Source organism: Microchirus variegatus, assembly GCF_963457635.1.
Source record: "Microchirus variegatus genome assembly, chromosome: 14".
Taxonomy (NCBI): domain Eukaryota; kingdom Metazoa; phylum Chordata; class Actinopteri; order Pleuronectiformes; family Soleidae; genus Microchirus; species Microchirus variegatus.
In genome coordinates, this window is record NC_139815.1 from 25,388,774 (window position 1) to 25,405,107 (window position 16,334).

General features: G+C 43.1%; 1 protein-coding gene across 1 annotated transcript in view; it reads left to right on the forward strand.

Moving 5' to 3' along the window:
- Positions 1-6,411: 6,411 nt before the first annotated feature.
- LOC310936989 (mothers against decapentaplegic homolog 3) overlaps positions 6,412-16,334 on the forward strand; it is a 35,893-nt gene continuing 25,970 nt past the window's right edge. The window contains exon 1 of the mRNA XM_083901168.1: positions 6,412-6,788. Coding sequence (XP_083757294.1) covers positions 6,586-6,788 — 203 coding nt within the window. The 5' untranslated portion in view covers positions 6,412-6,585. The remainder of the gene's footprint in view (positions 6,789-16,334) is intronic.

A 16,334-nucleotide genomic window follows, 5' to 3' on the forward strand; every position in this document is an offset into this window, starting at 1 on the left:
CAACAACCGTTCACGCTCACATTCACACCTATGGTGGCTTTAGTGTATCTTGTTGACCTCTGCATGATTTTGGACTGTGGGAGGAAACCGGAGAACACTTGGAGAAAATACATGTGGAACAGCAACCTTCTTTTTGTGAGTGCTATCCACGTGTTAAATCAAAACAAAATAAATGGAATAACAATGGCTGTGAGGTATAAAGAAAATCTGTGATTGTGCAGAAATCATTAAAACAGACTCATTTTTGGTTTGTTGACCAACATCATCACATTCGAGCACATCATCAGTTCCAGGTTTGGTAAACAACAGTGATCAACATTATTTCAACATTTTGTCGCACCCAATATTTTTCAAAAAAGAAAGCAAGAAAATAATTGTTAGTTGCAGCCCTAACATACAGTATATTTGTGTGTGTATATATTTAAATATGTGTGTGTGAAAATGACAGTTGACGCAAAAATGTCGTACCAACTGAACCATATCGCAATCAAAACGACATCTGACAAAATACTTGCAAAATGTGTTTTTGAGAATATCGTGCAGCTCCACACTAATGTGCAGAGACACATGATATCTTTCCTCACTCAGTAATTTCTCTCTCTCTCTCTGTGTGTGTGTGTGTGTGTGTACCTTTTATTCCTTATGTTGTGGGGACCTAAATCTGTTTACACAGTCCCATTATGGGAACTTGTGTTCCTTATTTGCACAAAAATCAATTCCCCATAATGTAAATGACACTGTTTTAAAGTTAGGCTAAGGTCAGGGTTAGGTTCAGGTTATAGGGTCAGGGTTAGGATTAGGCAGTAGTTATTATGGTTAAGATTAGAGTTAGTCTCCAGGAAATGAATGTAAGTCAATGCTATGTCCTCTGAAGTCATGGAAACCAGTGTGTGTGTGTGTGTGTGTGTTCTTGTACTTGCGGCATACTGAGGACCAGTGAGGGTTTTTAACCAACAAAGTGAGGTCATTTTTACGGAGTGAGGACATTTTCGCCGGTCCTCACTTTTGAGGACTGGCAACCTCACTTCCTTCGGTTGCTATAACATGCTATACTCAATTTGTCCCAAAAAAAAAAAAAAAATTTGGACGACATAGTATAGTATGACATTTTTGTCAAAAAAATCCTTTCAAATTTTGTGTCAATTTCTTTTTTCAAATTTTGTGTCAATTTTTTTTTTTCAAATTGTGGGTCAATTTTTTTTTTCAATTTTTGGGTCAATTTTTTTTTTTCAATTTTGTGTCTTTTTTTTTCAAATTTTGGGTCAATTTTTTATAAAAATTTTGGGTCAAAATTTTTTTTTTTAAGTTTGGGTCAAAAAATTTTTTTTCAAATTTTGGACGATATAGTATAGTATGACGTTTTTGTCAAATTCAAATTTTGGACCAAAAATTACAAAAAAAAAAAAATCGGAAAAGTATTCCAGCCCTTTTTGCTCTGGGGCTCCACCTGCAGACATGTTATGGTACTGCAACCAATAGTTCTTTATAGATGTCATTCATGAAGTAGATATTTGTAATTGTGTTGATTTATAAAGTGGAAATGCTGATTCTCACTTTGTCAGCAACCCAGTCCTCAGTATGCAGCAAGTACAAGAATGCGTGTGTGTGTGTGTGTGTGTGTGTGTGTGTGTGTGTGTGTGTGTGTGTGTGTGTGTGTGTGTGTGTGTGTGTAGTCTCTTGGGTACAGCATGTGCTCAGCACAGTGAGGGTATGAGCTGTCAGGAGCTGTTGAGTGATTGATGGCTCTCTCAGAGAGGAGACAGTGTCGCGTCAGTGTCAAGGAGCTCAGTGAAAACTGACTTTTATTTTGTTTCCCAGGAGTTTCTGAGCTCTTCACTCACATCACAACATGCATACCTGACATAGCACACACACACGCGTCTTCTCCACAAACACATGTCAAACAATCACACACTGCAGTATAGTAATCCTTTATTGTCATTGATGTTTGGATGTCAACTTGTCATTAAAAATTAAAAACAGATATTTGTGATAACTCCATCTCTGGCCCTGATGAATGATGTTCTGCTCATATTTAGCATAGTTCAAATACTTATTCATATTTCATTCCGTAGCTAATGTGATTAATTAAGAACTTACAGGTTTTCAAGACACCTAATAAAGTGAACAAGGTCACAAAATAAATAAATTTTCCTCTCAATTTGTTTATTTTAACATATTCATTTAACATATTATGTGTATGTTTTGTCTTTAAGTTTATAAGTTTTAACTTTATTGCTATACAGTGTTATTAAATCTACTTGTATACGTTTATATAAGATGTAGAGAGTGTAAAATATGGTTAAATGTGCAAATGTCTATAAAACAAGTTTATTTTCACACATTAATGTAAGAGAGTGTACATTGTTTTTGTCTAATTCTACACATACTTTAACTAACACTTAGTTCTGTTACTGTTTGTCATATGGTTAGGCTATAATATTTAAATAACATTATATAGATATATCACAATATCATTTTCTTCAATAGCAATATTATAACACAGGTTCAATATTTATGAATAATACGCACAAACACACTTTGCGATATTACACATAAAATGACTTCATCTCAGTTCAACAAGTGTTTGATTTCTGACTTTCAAACCACAATCAGCTTGGACATTTATTGTGATAATTATTAATATCAACTCGTTTTATTGTGGTTATTATTTTGACTATGCCGCACAGCGTTAGGTTACATTCAGTAAATCTCACATTGCTCATATTAAAGTTAATAAAGGTTTTGTTTTGTTTGATCCAATGGCGTTTTTTAATTTCCTCCAAAAGGTGGACAAACACAGATCAGCTGTGTTCTTATCTCATCTAAGCAGGGACCCACTATTTCTATTATTCCTGCTCCTGCCCCACAGGGACACCAGCTGACATCACACACACACACACACACACACACACACACACACACACACACACACACACACACACACACACACACACACACACACACACACACACACACACGCTGGACCACGTCCTCTGAGGTCGAGGCCAGCACAATGTCATTATCATCCATCGGATTGCATGTGGTCACTGCCTATTCAGTCCTGCTGACGTGCCTTTTGTGCTCAGTAATTCTTCTCACAGAAGCCCCCACAGATCCCAACCCTAAACCCCAGTCTACCGCGGCCCATCTGTAATCCCATCCCCCCCCCCAACCCTGCACCCCCATATCCGCCCTGTCTCGCCCCACACTTCTTCTCCCAAACAAACCAGCTGTCTTGGCCGGTCGTGTCCCCCCCGGGGGCGTAAACAGGTGCCGCGAGGGCCCGCGGGGGCCTCAGCATGTGACACATGGCTGCACGCTCCTGCAACCTGCCAACACACCAGAGAGTCGCAGAGGAAGGAGGGTTTTGCAGCTGCAAACTGTTACGACGACAGGCGGGAGGCTCTTCACTGCTGCTCGTAGGAAAACCACCTCATATAAATGACACTAATGTAATAGAACTGGTTTAAAAACAAGGACGCGGTTTTTAATTGAATTCCACGCAGGTCCAGTGGCGGCACACGTAAGAGTTGAAATAACTTTTAAACTGCCAGACATTGTTGTGCGTGTGTTTGAGCTTAAGTTCAGATAGAAAAGTACACATGGCTGTGGGACCAAAATAGATAAAAGGATAGGTGTCCGTCCTGCTGAGTAGAAAGCCAGCTGTATTTTTAGCACAAACTACACACTGTGCACAGAAGGAGAGGGGGGAGGAGGGGAAGAGGGGAAGAGGGGAGGAGGAGGGGGTGACTGGACACATGTCAGAGTGCACACATACCAAAATAGTAACCACAGGTCAAATGCTGCCCATCTTGTGAACTGATTAAAGGTTTTGCACAGGAAAACAAAACTAAAAAGTGAAATGTGGTCATTCTGACTCAATCACACTGTTTAGATCGTAAAGTCAAATAAATAAATAAACAGTTTAATGTGACTTAGATTAGTATGTTTTTCTGCTGCTGTGTTTTGGCCCAGTGTGATACTTTGGAGCAAGTGCACCATGCAGTCAGTCAACCTTTGTTGCACAACTTTTTAACACTCTCTTTGAAGAGTGCGGGCAAATAAGACACTCAGGTTTGGAAACTGCTCTTGAACGCAATAAAAGTCCTTCTTTTGAAGCGTGGAGAACAAAAGCAGAGCAGCCCCCTCACCCCGATCCGTCCGGCTATCACTCTCTCTCTCTCTCTCTCCCTCGCTCTGTGCAGAGAGCTCATCTGTGATACACACTCTATTGTACATCTGGCACTTTTGACTCCTTGACATTGTGTGGGTGTGTGTGTGTGTCTGTGGACTATAGTGAGGGAGCGAGGGGAGGGGGAGGGTGGACGTACGTCTGCAAACATATGTGCGTGTGTTTAGCTGTGGTTTCAGAAGCCGAGAAAAAGCCAAACTGCCATCTTGATGAGTAAGCGTATAGGATGTTCGCACCTCTTACAAGCTGAGGCAAGTCAGAGGCTCAACTTGTGTGTGTGTGTGTGTGTGTGTGACTTCTATCGCCTTCCATCTCACAGCAGCTCCTAAGTTATTTATTCACGCAGAAACCAACAACCCCGCAGCAATCACTGGACAGTTGTGTCCATGAGATAGCGACTGTCTCATGTGTCCTTATGTTCTTAGGTAAGACTGTGACAGTTTATAAGAGAAATATATGTAAGTGTTAAAATAATTGTCAAATGTAAAGCTTCATTATGAGAAGAGAAGTAAACAGTCTACAAGGTAATAAATAATACAAAGAAAACACATTTTTCCATACTCCAAATTCATATGCAGGTGATCAGCACAATCTTCTCTTTGTACAGCTGCAAAGATCTTCATGCAAATACTTGTTACACCGTTGTTAGTCTGCCTGTGAGTGTGTGCATGCACTATACACCTGAAATCTAATGGACAGTTTTGGATTAAATGTTGTAGATGAGCGAAATGAGATTTAAGTGGTAATTAAATTCAGGATTCAGGATTGTACTGAGTCTTGGATGGAGGATTGGGCAGTTACTAATAAAGTTATTTCTGTATAGTTTATTTTATTAATAGATGAATTTTGCATCACAAATACATACAAATATACACATATTGTGAACTATTTATCATTCCATATAAACACAGACACCTTTATTTTGAAATCATGTGAAATATCATCATAAATATTATCATTTCGCTGTCCTTTTCTCGAAAAGTTGGACTTAAAGGTGAAGTAAGTAGTTAATAGTGCCATCTAGAGGAGAGGCTGAAATTTACAACAAAGAACTGCTGCTCTGCTCACCCCCTCCCTTCCCCGAGCGCTACGGTGTCCTCAGCCGGTCAAATGTCGTCCTCGTCGTCTTTCTCCGTGTCAGCAGATGAGGTTCGTGAGGTGAGGGAGAGGGCGGAGCTACCGCGGCCGTAGCAGACGAAGCGGAGAGAGAGGAGGCGGGACTTCCGCTACAAGTAAAGAGACGCTTGATTTGTTCTCTCGCGTTTGTCCTTACAGGCTCCGGTAGAAACATGGCGTCTCGCTGCTAACAGTGGCTATGCAACCGCGGCCCGCGACCATGTTATTTTACATGACTTTTTGAAACACTACGAAAATGAAACAAAAACTATTATACAGCGACTAGACAATGCAGGAGCACATAATATGTATAAAAAAGTGGATTTTGGGTTATATAAACCCATAAATACTACATAGTGTCCCTTTAATTTCACTTGACTGGCCATCTACTGACTGACCTAGACACTCAGTGGCCCCGCAGGTCATTTGAATTTGAGATTATGGTTTATAAACAAACAAAAAAACAACTGTTCACCTGGTGAAACAGCTATGTGTCCTTGCACTGTGAAGGCAATGTGCAAAAAGGACACAGGAAAGATAACACCACTGAAAATTGAGGTAATTTTTTAACATTTTAAAACACACAAACAAACACATTGTCACTGATATTTGATTGGGTGCAACCATGTGTTGGTGCCTCATGTCCAGAATGTGCAGACACTCAGAAGACTGGTCTGTCTTTCACAGCTTCCATGAGCAGCAGATCACTCTCTCTCTGCAGCAGCAGCTCGTGCATTAGCATTTCATGCAGACTTCAGTCGGTGGGCCGAAGCACGGCGGATGAACACATCAAAACTTTGCAGATCTGGGGGGGGGGGGGTCAATGGCGCTCGTAGAAAACCCCCAAAATAAGTCCTTCCACCTCCTTGTTTCAGTCAGGTGTGTGTTGAAAGGCTTGTTATTGTGAGTTCGGTGTGTGTGTTGTTGCGCAAATAAAGACGAGATGTGAAGAAATGCAAGACGGGACTACTTTTCACTGGGCGGAGTGACACTAAAGACACAGTGCGGCACACTACCGGTGCACTCAGTCCGCAGCTGAACTCTCTCAGACGGACTGACGGAGTGAGTGAGTGCGTCTCAGACTGTGGGGGGTTTAACTCCGGGATGTTTCTGTGTGGAGCTCCATAAAACAACACGAAGCCCGACTTTAGCACATAAAAAACTACTGCTTTAACCCACGCTTGTTCGGGACAATTTTCAGGAAGAGCAGTCGTGTCATAAAACCGACGGACTTTTCCTGCGAGGACTTTCAAAAACCCCCACGAAAACTCAAGATGTCAATTTTGCCCTTCACTCCCCCCATCGTCAAAAGACTCTTGGGCTGGAAGAAAGGGGAGCAGAACGGCCAGGAGGAGAAGTGGTGCGAGAAAGCCGTGAAAAGCCTGGTGAAGAAGCTGAAGAAGACGGGACAGCTGGACGAGCTGGAGAGAGCCATCACCACGCAGAACATCAACACCAAATGCATCACTATACCGAGGTAAGCGGAGGGTTTTCCCAGCGTCAACAGCCCCGACGTTGACCGTGAAGTTCAGCAGCAGCAGCAGCAAAAAGCGATATCCTGTTGTTGGCTAACGCCGCACGTTCAGCATCCTTCCGTGACACTTCTCTCACTTTCAGTACCTCCAAACTCCCGTCGGCTTTATTACACAGTAACATGGTGGCTGAGGTCGAAGCTTAACGAGCTAACGCTGCACCATAAAAAAAGCAAAGCTGTGCATGCTGTCACTGAGCTGCAGCGATCGTCGTCTCGTGTACAAGTACGTGTGCACTTGTGTTCATAAATTAGACTCTTGTTTTGTGTCCGAGTGGCATTGTTTTCCACAGAACGCCAGAGTTCTGTGGAGAACGTGGAGTTTTTTAGAGATTATGTGCATTAGCAGCGCACATGCAACGCTGAAGCACAAATGGAGTCCAAGTTATATAACTTGACCTTAATCTGGGACGCTTTCTAGCTCTGTGCTCTCTATGCGTAGGCGAGAGAGAGCTGGAGCTGCATGGACCCTTTTTTCTTCTCATCTCAGTGCCAGTGTCCCTGTCTGTCTGTCTGTCTGTCTGTCTGTCTGCCTGCAGGTGTGGAGAAGTTCTAGTGAAGCACTGATTGAATCCCTTATCCACAGGATGTAACAGGACTGCAGAATTCAGAGCAATATACTTTTGAAATTGCAATGGCCATATCAAAAGACAACGATGGAATGCCTTGATTAAGATAACAATTGTGTGATAACAGCATCGCGTTGCAATTCTGTGGCTCCAAAATCATGCTCCTTGGATGAGAAAGAGCATTTTTTTTAAATGGCAAATGCTCATGACCTTTACATCTGGCATTAAAAGGTGTTTTCTGTGATAGGGAATACACGCGAGACGAGGATGAATTGTTATCCGATCTGCCAAACCGCAGAGAACGCAGCGGGTCTTTGATGCGTCTGTGCTCCACCTGCAGCAACTACGTTAGCAGAAATAACTGTACGTTGGTGGCTCCTAGCACAGCTAACGCGAAAGTGACAAAAATGCACAGTATATCGTCTGCTTTGAAACTCAAAGAGGAGTACATACAGTAGTGCAACGCCATGTGCGACTAAAATTGTTGTTGATATGGCGGCACGCAGGATGTGACGATGTAGCCTTAAGGCCACATTATACTTCTCCGACTGCGTATGCGTTATCCGTCTGCGTCACCACGGAGACGCCTCGAACCTTTATACTTCTGCGTCGTGGTGACGGATAGGCGCTGCAATTTCCCGCCCGATCAGTAGGGGTCGCTGCGCAAGGTTGTTTCATGCTACAGTGAGCAATGGCGTCCGAGAAAGAAAGAGAGAAAGACTGTTGTTGTTGAAACAGTAACCGTTTGTCACTTTTCTGTGTGACGGAACGCAGTTTTAAGATAATTTGAGGCGAGAAATTGGCCATTTAGAGTCTAAACATGTGCTGTGTGTGTTAAGATATGACGTATTTATAGTTTGGCAGCGGCGTTATCGGCGGTGATCAGCTCCGCCTCTGTGGGCGCTCGGTGCTCACTGTGAGCCGGCACAGAGCAGCTTAGCTCGGCCTGTCCTGAGGACCAATCGCAGCTCTTGCCGTCTCCGTCGTCCCTTGACGGAGTGACGGACACTTAAAAAATATTCCGTGCAGTCGGAGACGACGCAGAGACTCTACGACAGGTTCTGCGTCGACGCAGAGTCTCTGCGCAACCTACGCAGAGCACTTTACGCAGAAGTATAAATTGGCCTTAAGTCTTTGCAGAAGGAGAAGAGGAGGTGATGCAAGGAAGGAGATGACCGTGATTGGATAGCAATTGGATCTTGATGTGGACACCGGAGACAGATGTTAATACCAGATGTAAATGCATGTGGGGACTTCAGTCATAGAAAACACGTTCTAGTGCCAGGTGTAAATGGGGCCTGCGTCTTGAACAGCAGAATTCACTTCGGCTTCTTTGTAGCTTCACTCATACGCCAACCTGTTTGCAGCCATCTCACTTCGTTTTAGAGCAATGTCGCTGTTGCGTTCATCAGCCTTGACATAAAACAACTCACTTCTTGTGTGCAGGAATGTCGCTGTGCTGTCATGTTGAGCTGTTAGGCTCCATCAACGTTGTTTGAACTAATATGAGTTATTGGACCATATTCAATATAGGCAGGAAGGAAAAGAGAATCTCAGCTGCAGACTGCAATGTGAGGTATAAAATCTGTGATTGGCATGACAAAAAGTGATGGGGTTTGGCTCATAGTTATAGTTGAAGCTGTAAAGGAGAGGCTTTAACAGGTAAGAGGTTGAGGTTAATCAAAGTCTCCAGTAAGTGACCTGCAAGTACATCAACTCACTTTTCATCCACCCTAGGTACTAATGCTGCATTCCAGTTGTAGTCAAATTTTTCCGAGATGAGTCAGATTTCCAACTCGAAAAGTCGGAAGCAACTTCACCTAAACCCCTACATAGGATTCCGAGATTGCTGCCACGTGTACAAACACTGCTCCTTTTACAGTTAATTGCACTGTTAATTGCACTACTGTGTTATTTGTTTCACAGTAAATCAGTCGTACACATTGACATTCATGGTTATCAGTAGCTAGCCCACTCCCAGTTCAGCGTTTTGATGTAAATTGAATGCAGCGTTACATCTGTCAGCGAAAAGCTAAATTAACATGCAACACATTAAGGATACGATAAACAGAACATAAATTAGCAATGATGTTTTATGACTCAAGTCATTTTGAAAGTGTGAGATTAACAGCCACGTGCTGATATCCTCTTCTGAATATAAGGACTAGGCAACTTATGCTTCAACACACAATAATTAAATGGGAATTAGTCATTTAAAATGACCATTACTCTTAAACAAGGGCAGATGTCATCTTACTATAATACAACCGCTCAAAATGGCAGTGAAGCTGAAATAACACCTTTCTTCAAATGTTTAAACAAAGTCTGAACGGTTATGGAGCAGGATTTACTGGGTTGTCATACTAGTTTCAGCCTGGTGTAACTCACTGACTGGCATCAGATTTTCTATTTCTATCAGTCTGGCTTATTTCTTATAGAGTTATAGTAACTAAGGAAGGCCTCGCACTTTCTCTGCGTCCACAGATTCTCACTTGCATGTGTGGGCAATTTGGATTTAATAGCACACAGAGTGTGTCAGATGAAAAGTGAACCCCACGCAGGACACTCCCACATTCTTGATTGCCACAACTGTGCATATCACAGCTTGCACAAGCCCGGGCCGGCATTCGGAGTTAAGCCTACCCGGAAAGTTAAATAATGTTTGCCATGATCCAGGTTTCATATTTCCCCACCACTAATGCAGAGGGGAAGAGACAGCAGTGCATTAAGATGACCCCAGATCAGAGTTGGCTGTTCCGTGTTGGCCAACAGTGTCCCTGGAGAGCTGCTGTTTCTATTAATTCCCCTACGTTCTGGCTCACTGACAGCAGCTGACGGCATGTTCAGGCCTGTCTACTGGGAGGTCAGCTCTTATCTCTCTGACACATGAACTCCCCAATGATGTTCATCACCGTCCCTCTTGATAGTAGTGTGCTGTTATGCTGAATGCTGAAGGAAACATTCACCGAGCTCAGATTAAGTCAGTGTACAGAGATTACGGCTGAATTATTTGGTGAAAACATCTATGATTGTGTTTGTTTTTGAGAGATATTGTGATTCAATATATATTGATATTGAGACGTTGAGCTTCACTTCAACATACGCTCTATAATGGATCTAAAACGTGATGGAGCATTACCAGGATCCTGCAGCAGGGATGGTGAGAGTTTGATTTGAAATCAATGAATTGTTCAGGCCTGTTTTTTTTTTGGCCAGGTGGGACAAAAGTACCGTTATGACAAGCCATCACTGTCCTCACTTGGGCTGCAACTAGTGATCGTAATCAGGACATGTTGAATAATGTTGATCTAACAACCTCAATGGGTTGATGATGTTCTCAAACATCTTGTTTTTCTTTTTCGTTTTTAATAGCTACTTTTTTACATGGAGCAATGAAACCAGAAAATATTCTTTAAAAATCATTAATTATTAGGAAAAAAACATCATTAAATAATCATTGCAACCCTAGTCTTGACTTATTATCAATGCTTGGCTGGTTGTACGGATGACCTAACGACTTTTTCATGTCTGATACTGTTAAATACCATTATCGGTCTTTTTTTAATATAAAATGGCACTTGTCTGTATGGCTTCCCCCCCCTTTTTGTTCTGAAAATAACTCCACGTAGCTCACATGATCAGTGCATTTTTTTTTTTACCGGTATCAAACGGATTCCAATACTTAATATCTTATCGGCTCATCCGCACTTGTGGTGTCAATGTCGGGTAGGAAACCTGAGGAGGATTTAACTCATCGCAGCTGATACTATATCATATCAGAGAAGGCCAAATGCCAGATGCTGGTTTTTTACAATCACAAGGATAATGTTCTGCAGTTGTTTCAAACAAAGGGAATCAGATTTGCAGGTTTAGTCTAAAGCCGCCACCTACTTAGGTTTGACGTCTGTATCATGTCTACACTTGACGTGTGTCTTACCAATGTTCAGCTTCAGGGGGGTAAAAATGCTTGTGCGCTTTGGGGAAAGACGTGGTAAGACAACACGGTGACTTTGGTCGACATTTATTTCTGGGTGTGGGCAGCGTGTTGGTGGTGGATGTGGAGCAGCTTGTGCAATGTTTGTGTATACAACATATTCCAATACGAGGAGATAAAGCCCACATCCCGCTAAAACGACGTTAGTCACCGTCCCTCTGACTGACGTTCCGTCTAGAAATTGAAAACAAATGGCTGTTACGCTATATCAGGCCTTGTCTATCACTTGGGTAGGGCTACTGCTTTACTTGCCTTTTCAGTCGCTGCGGTTTTCACAACGAGCTGTTTTTACTTTTCTAAGGGTTTCTATAAAGACTGAATGCTCAGGGCCGTGTCCAAGTTCAAGCCTTAGTCACTCAACAATGAGCAGTTGCGGCATTGTGGTGTTGACCAACCTTCCCTCCCTTTTTTTCTCCTTTTAAAATCCGACCATCCTTTGAGCTGTAAATTTGGGTTAGTCACAAACATTGGTGTGTACAGTGCGTCAGGCCATGAAAGTTTACCAGTTTCCGATGCTGTTTAGTGGGCGAATGTGAAGTGTGGTAGCCTGCAGCGCCCGAATGTGACAGGATGACTAACAAAAAACCTTGTTTGCCTTGCATTTATTGACAGAAGAAATGTCTTTTTTTGAAAATGGGTTGGTATTTATATCTCGTGCGGTTTTACCGTAGCAAGATTTTACTACTCTGGTGGCTCACAGGCTCCCCCAATAAACCCTACTTCAGCCTGCCCCACACTAGAAGATTTCCAAATCTGACTTGATTTTAAAAACATGGGGGAGACCACAGACACAACGAACTTTGTGACAGATTTTCAGTGTTTTAATCCTGAGAAAGCACAGACTACAAGGTCCAGTCAGGACACAGGACCACACACTTTGAGTTTAATCAAACAAGTTCAGCTAGGAGATTCCAGGGATTTGGGGTTTAACAGAAACTTGCACGATTTAACGTGACTTAAAGCTCACAGAGTGATCCTGTTGCACATATATGTTAGTTATGAAGGTCTACTCACATACATGAACTTGTTTTTATGGTCAAAAACCTCCGAGTTGCTGTAAACGAGCCGATAGAAATCAGTCCTTATTGAAGCTCTCGTCAGCCGCGCTGTTTCGGACAGAAATCCCGCCCCGAGAAGTCAGACTGTGTTGTGATTGGCCAGCCAGCGTAGAGCCTTCCCAACTGTCTTGTGATTGGCCAGTACACGGAAGTGACATATTCAGCACACCAGCTCTCTCAGAAGCGCAGCTCCCCCCTCTGGAACGGTGGATGTACTGCTACTCGTTATCAAAACATTGTTTTAACAGTGTTTAAAAATAGCTTCTTCACGACTCCCCGCCGCAGTCCCTTTGACGACCTTTGACCCAGAGTCAGAAGACACTGTCGCTCGTGAAACACCTCCACAACGGACGTTATTCTTCTTCTGTGGTTCAATGTACGCAACCGGATGTGCCCGGACTAGTGCCCGGAGCAGGAGGATCTGCTGTTCAGGAGAACCGCCGTTTACGTAACCGGACTGGGTTTTTTCAGAGATCTCGCTGAGCCCGAGATTATAATAAAACACAGCGTTCTCAGCAGTGGCTTAACTGTTTGTTTAGAACCTTCAGGGCTTCGTAAACAAGTTAATGACGCAGATACACACAGCGTTAATTGGAACATCCGGTCTAGGTCCGCTTTAAAAACAAGAAATGGAGGCAGACTCTTGGCATCATCAGTTAATAGCTGCGATGACGGAATCAACTTGGTTTGCACAAGCTATGGGTAAACTTAAGTATGCAACGTTCATTTCCCGGTCAACTCCCGGGTTCTGCTCTTGCCCCAATCGCCGTTCAGTTGTAAATATCGAACGTTTGATACTTTTTACTTTGGAATTGGGAAGACTCTGAGTCTTATCCCATAGTGTGGAGCTGGCTTTACTTCTATTTTCACTGCTTTATCTCATTGTGAGAGATCCTTTCATTATTTTTGGCCAGAACTCTCCTGCACCAAATTCCTCAAAAGAAAACCCTTTTCTTGCTCTCAGGCATGTGACAGAGCTGCTTGGTCTGATCTGAATGAAGTATTTCAAACACCATGTCACTTGGCTACTCTAACTGGTAGTTGAATTGCTGGTAGTGCTAAACACATAGGATGTAGATACCATTTTAAATATCGTCTTTGGTGTGACGCAGCTGGGGTTTGAACCACCCACTCCAGAGGTGATCACTCTAACCACTGGTTCCACCTGGGTGGTCTACTTAACTGGGCAGACATTAAGTGTTAGTTAAGAAATCCCAACTCTATAGCGTTGTGTTCTTGCAGACATGCAAAGAACTTTCTCTGAGAACCATCTGAAATCATCAAAAACGGTGCATTTTCGATATTTGAACATTTTGTGGGGGCAGTTTGTAAATCGGGTAACAAATAAACTTTCATTTTAATTTAAAAAATTATTGCAACTTTTGCCTGGCAAACATCTCTTTCTGTCTTATCTAACCTAATTACCTCCCTGCCACACCTAACTAGGCCACTGTCACTACTGCTGTGGGGATGTGTCATCATCTCCTGATGACTGTCATCATGTCCTGATGACCGCAGCTTCCCGGAGCCCCAAGTCATGCCTTTCCGAAATGTGTCATGATTAATCAAGAGTTCACTGTCAAAAAAAACCCATCTGAAATCCTTTATTTATTTATTTTTTGCACAGTGAATAACTTAAATGAAAACTCCTGACTCCTGAGCAGTCAAGAGAATCAGTCATTTAGATAATTGACATGTACAAAACTAGGTTTGTGCTACATCATGCTGTGTTGACTGGGGACGTGACATTAATGAAGCGGACTTGAATCATCTGAACGTCGACTTTTACAAACCACATAAGTTATACTACTTTCAGAACCGTGGCAGGTGATAACAGGTACACTGCCTTCAATAACTTGATGAAGTGTGTGTAGGTTTTCAGAACCGTGGCAGGTGATAACAGGTACACTGCCTTCAATAACTTGATGAAGTGTGTTTAGGTTGCATGCCAAATGCCAATCATTGCAAACATTGAGTTACAGAACGTTTGAACAGAGGCCAATATAGAGAAGGACAAACCCATACGTGCTACAGGTTTTCTGTTGAGCATAATCAGGAGCTTACAGAGCAAGAATCTAATAGCAGTTTAGCGTGGGAACTATGGTGATATACACTATTTACATAAATGGTGTAAATAGTGAATGCTGTGTTTACTCTATGTGTGTGTGTGTGTGTCATGTGTCTTTTCACAGAGCCTGGGGGGACTGAATTCCTCGCTGCTACCTACCTACACTTACTTACTCTGGGTTTAGAATTGTGCAGGGTAGTGCTCTCGTCTTGTCCACACACATCCCTCCTGGCAGCGAGTCGACTGTCTGATTCACTCTGATGCGTGTCAGGGCAGGAGGTGGGGAGTTAACAAGTCCAAGGCACAGAGGAAAAGTGACAAAACAGGGAAAACTGTTATTATATTTATAAGAGTGAGAAGGGCTATATCCATGAAAAACATATTTTTCTTTGTTCTTCATAGGACAAGGCCAGGGATGAATCCCCAACTTTTTTGATCATTGATTAATTGGTTTGAGTGTTTTTTTTATTTTTTCCAAATATATATTAGTAGGCCCACGGTTGGTGTAGTGGTTAGCACTCTTGCCTTTGCAGCAAGAAGACCCGGGTTCCTGGGTTCGAGTTCCGTTTGGAACAACTTCGGAAAATAAGGGCCTTTCTGCAAGGAGTTTGCATGTTCTCCCCGTGTGTGTGTGGGTTTTCTCCGGGTTCTCCGGCTTCCTCCCACAGTCCAAAAACATGCGATATGGGGATTAGGTGAATTGGTCACTCTAAATTGACCATAGGTGTGAGAGTGTGAGTGAATGGTTGTTTGTCTCTATATGTGGCCCTGCGATGGACTGGCGAACTGTCCAGGGTGTACCCCGCCTATCGCCCAATGTCTGCTGAGATAGGCACAGCACCCCCCGCGACTCTCTGGTGGAGGAAAAAGCGGTAGATAATGGATGGATGGATGGATGGATATATTGGTAGCAAGATTTTAACTCTGTGCGTTGCAAAACGGCTAGAAAAATTAAAACATTTCACAGAAACACGGGGCATTTTTGGTCCATCTACCTAAAAGTCTCTTGGACCGATGACCTCAACAATAAGTCGGCCAGGACAAGAACACGCAGATACACGGTATCGTCCTCTGCAATGTCTTTGTCATGGAAGACAATTAGGAGTAACTTAAGCAAAATTCTTCGACCGGTTCATCCAGTCCACAATTATCGACACACGTCTTTGTGATTGAGAGCGACCCATTTTAAATGGAAGAGCTAAAATGACGACATCCTCAAATTTCTGGTTTACTATAATTATTTTTCTAACGGTGCCTTCACGCCGACATCATTTGGTTCGCACCAAACGTGTTTGGTCCCTCGGTTCGGTTCGTTTTGCGTAGGTGTGAATGTAATCTCGCCACTTTGGTGCGCACCAAATCGACCAGGGTGGTCTCGGACCGCTTTATCTTCTCTACTTTGGTACAGTTCCTCTGGTGGGAAAGCAACTAAACCAAATGGGACAAAACGGTATAATTTAAAGGGGAAGTAAGTAGTTTATAGTGCCATCTAGAGTAGAGACTGAAATTTACAACAAAGACCTGCTGCTCTGCTCACCCCCTCCCTTCCCTTGAGCGCTACGGTATCCTCAGCTGGTCAAATGTCGTCCTCGTCGTCTTTCTCCGTGTCAGCAGATGAGGTTCGTGAGGCGAGGGAGAGGGCGGAGCTACCGCGGCCGTAGCAGACGAAGCGGAGAGAGAGGAGGCGGGACTTCCGCTACAAGTAAAGAGACGCTTGTTTTGTTCTCTCGCGTTTGTCCTTACAGGCTCCGGTAGAAACATGGCGTCTCGCTGCTAACAGTGGCTATGCAACCGCGGTCCGCG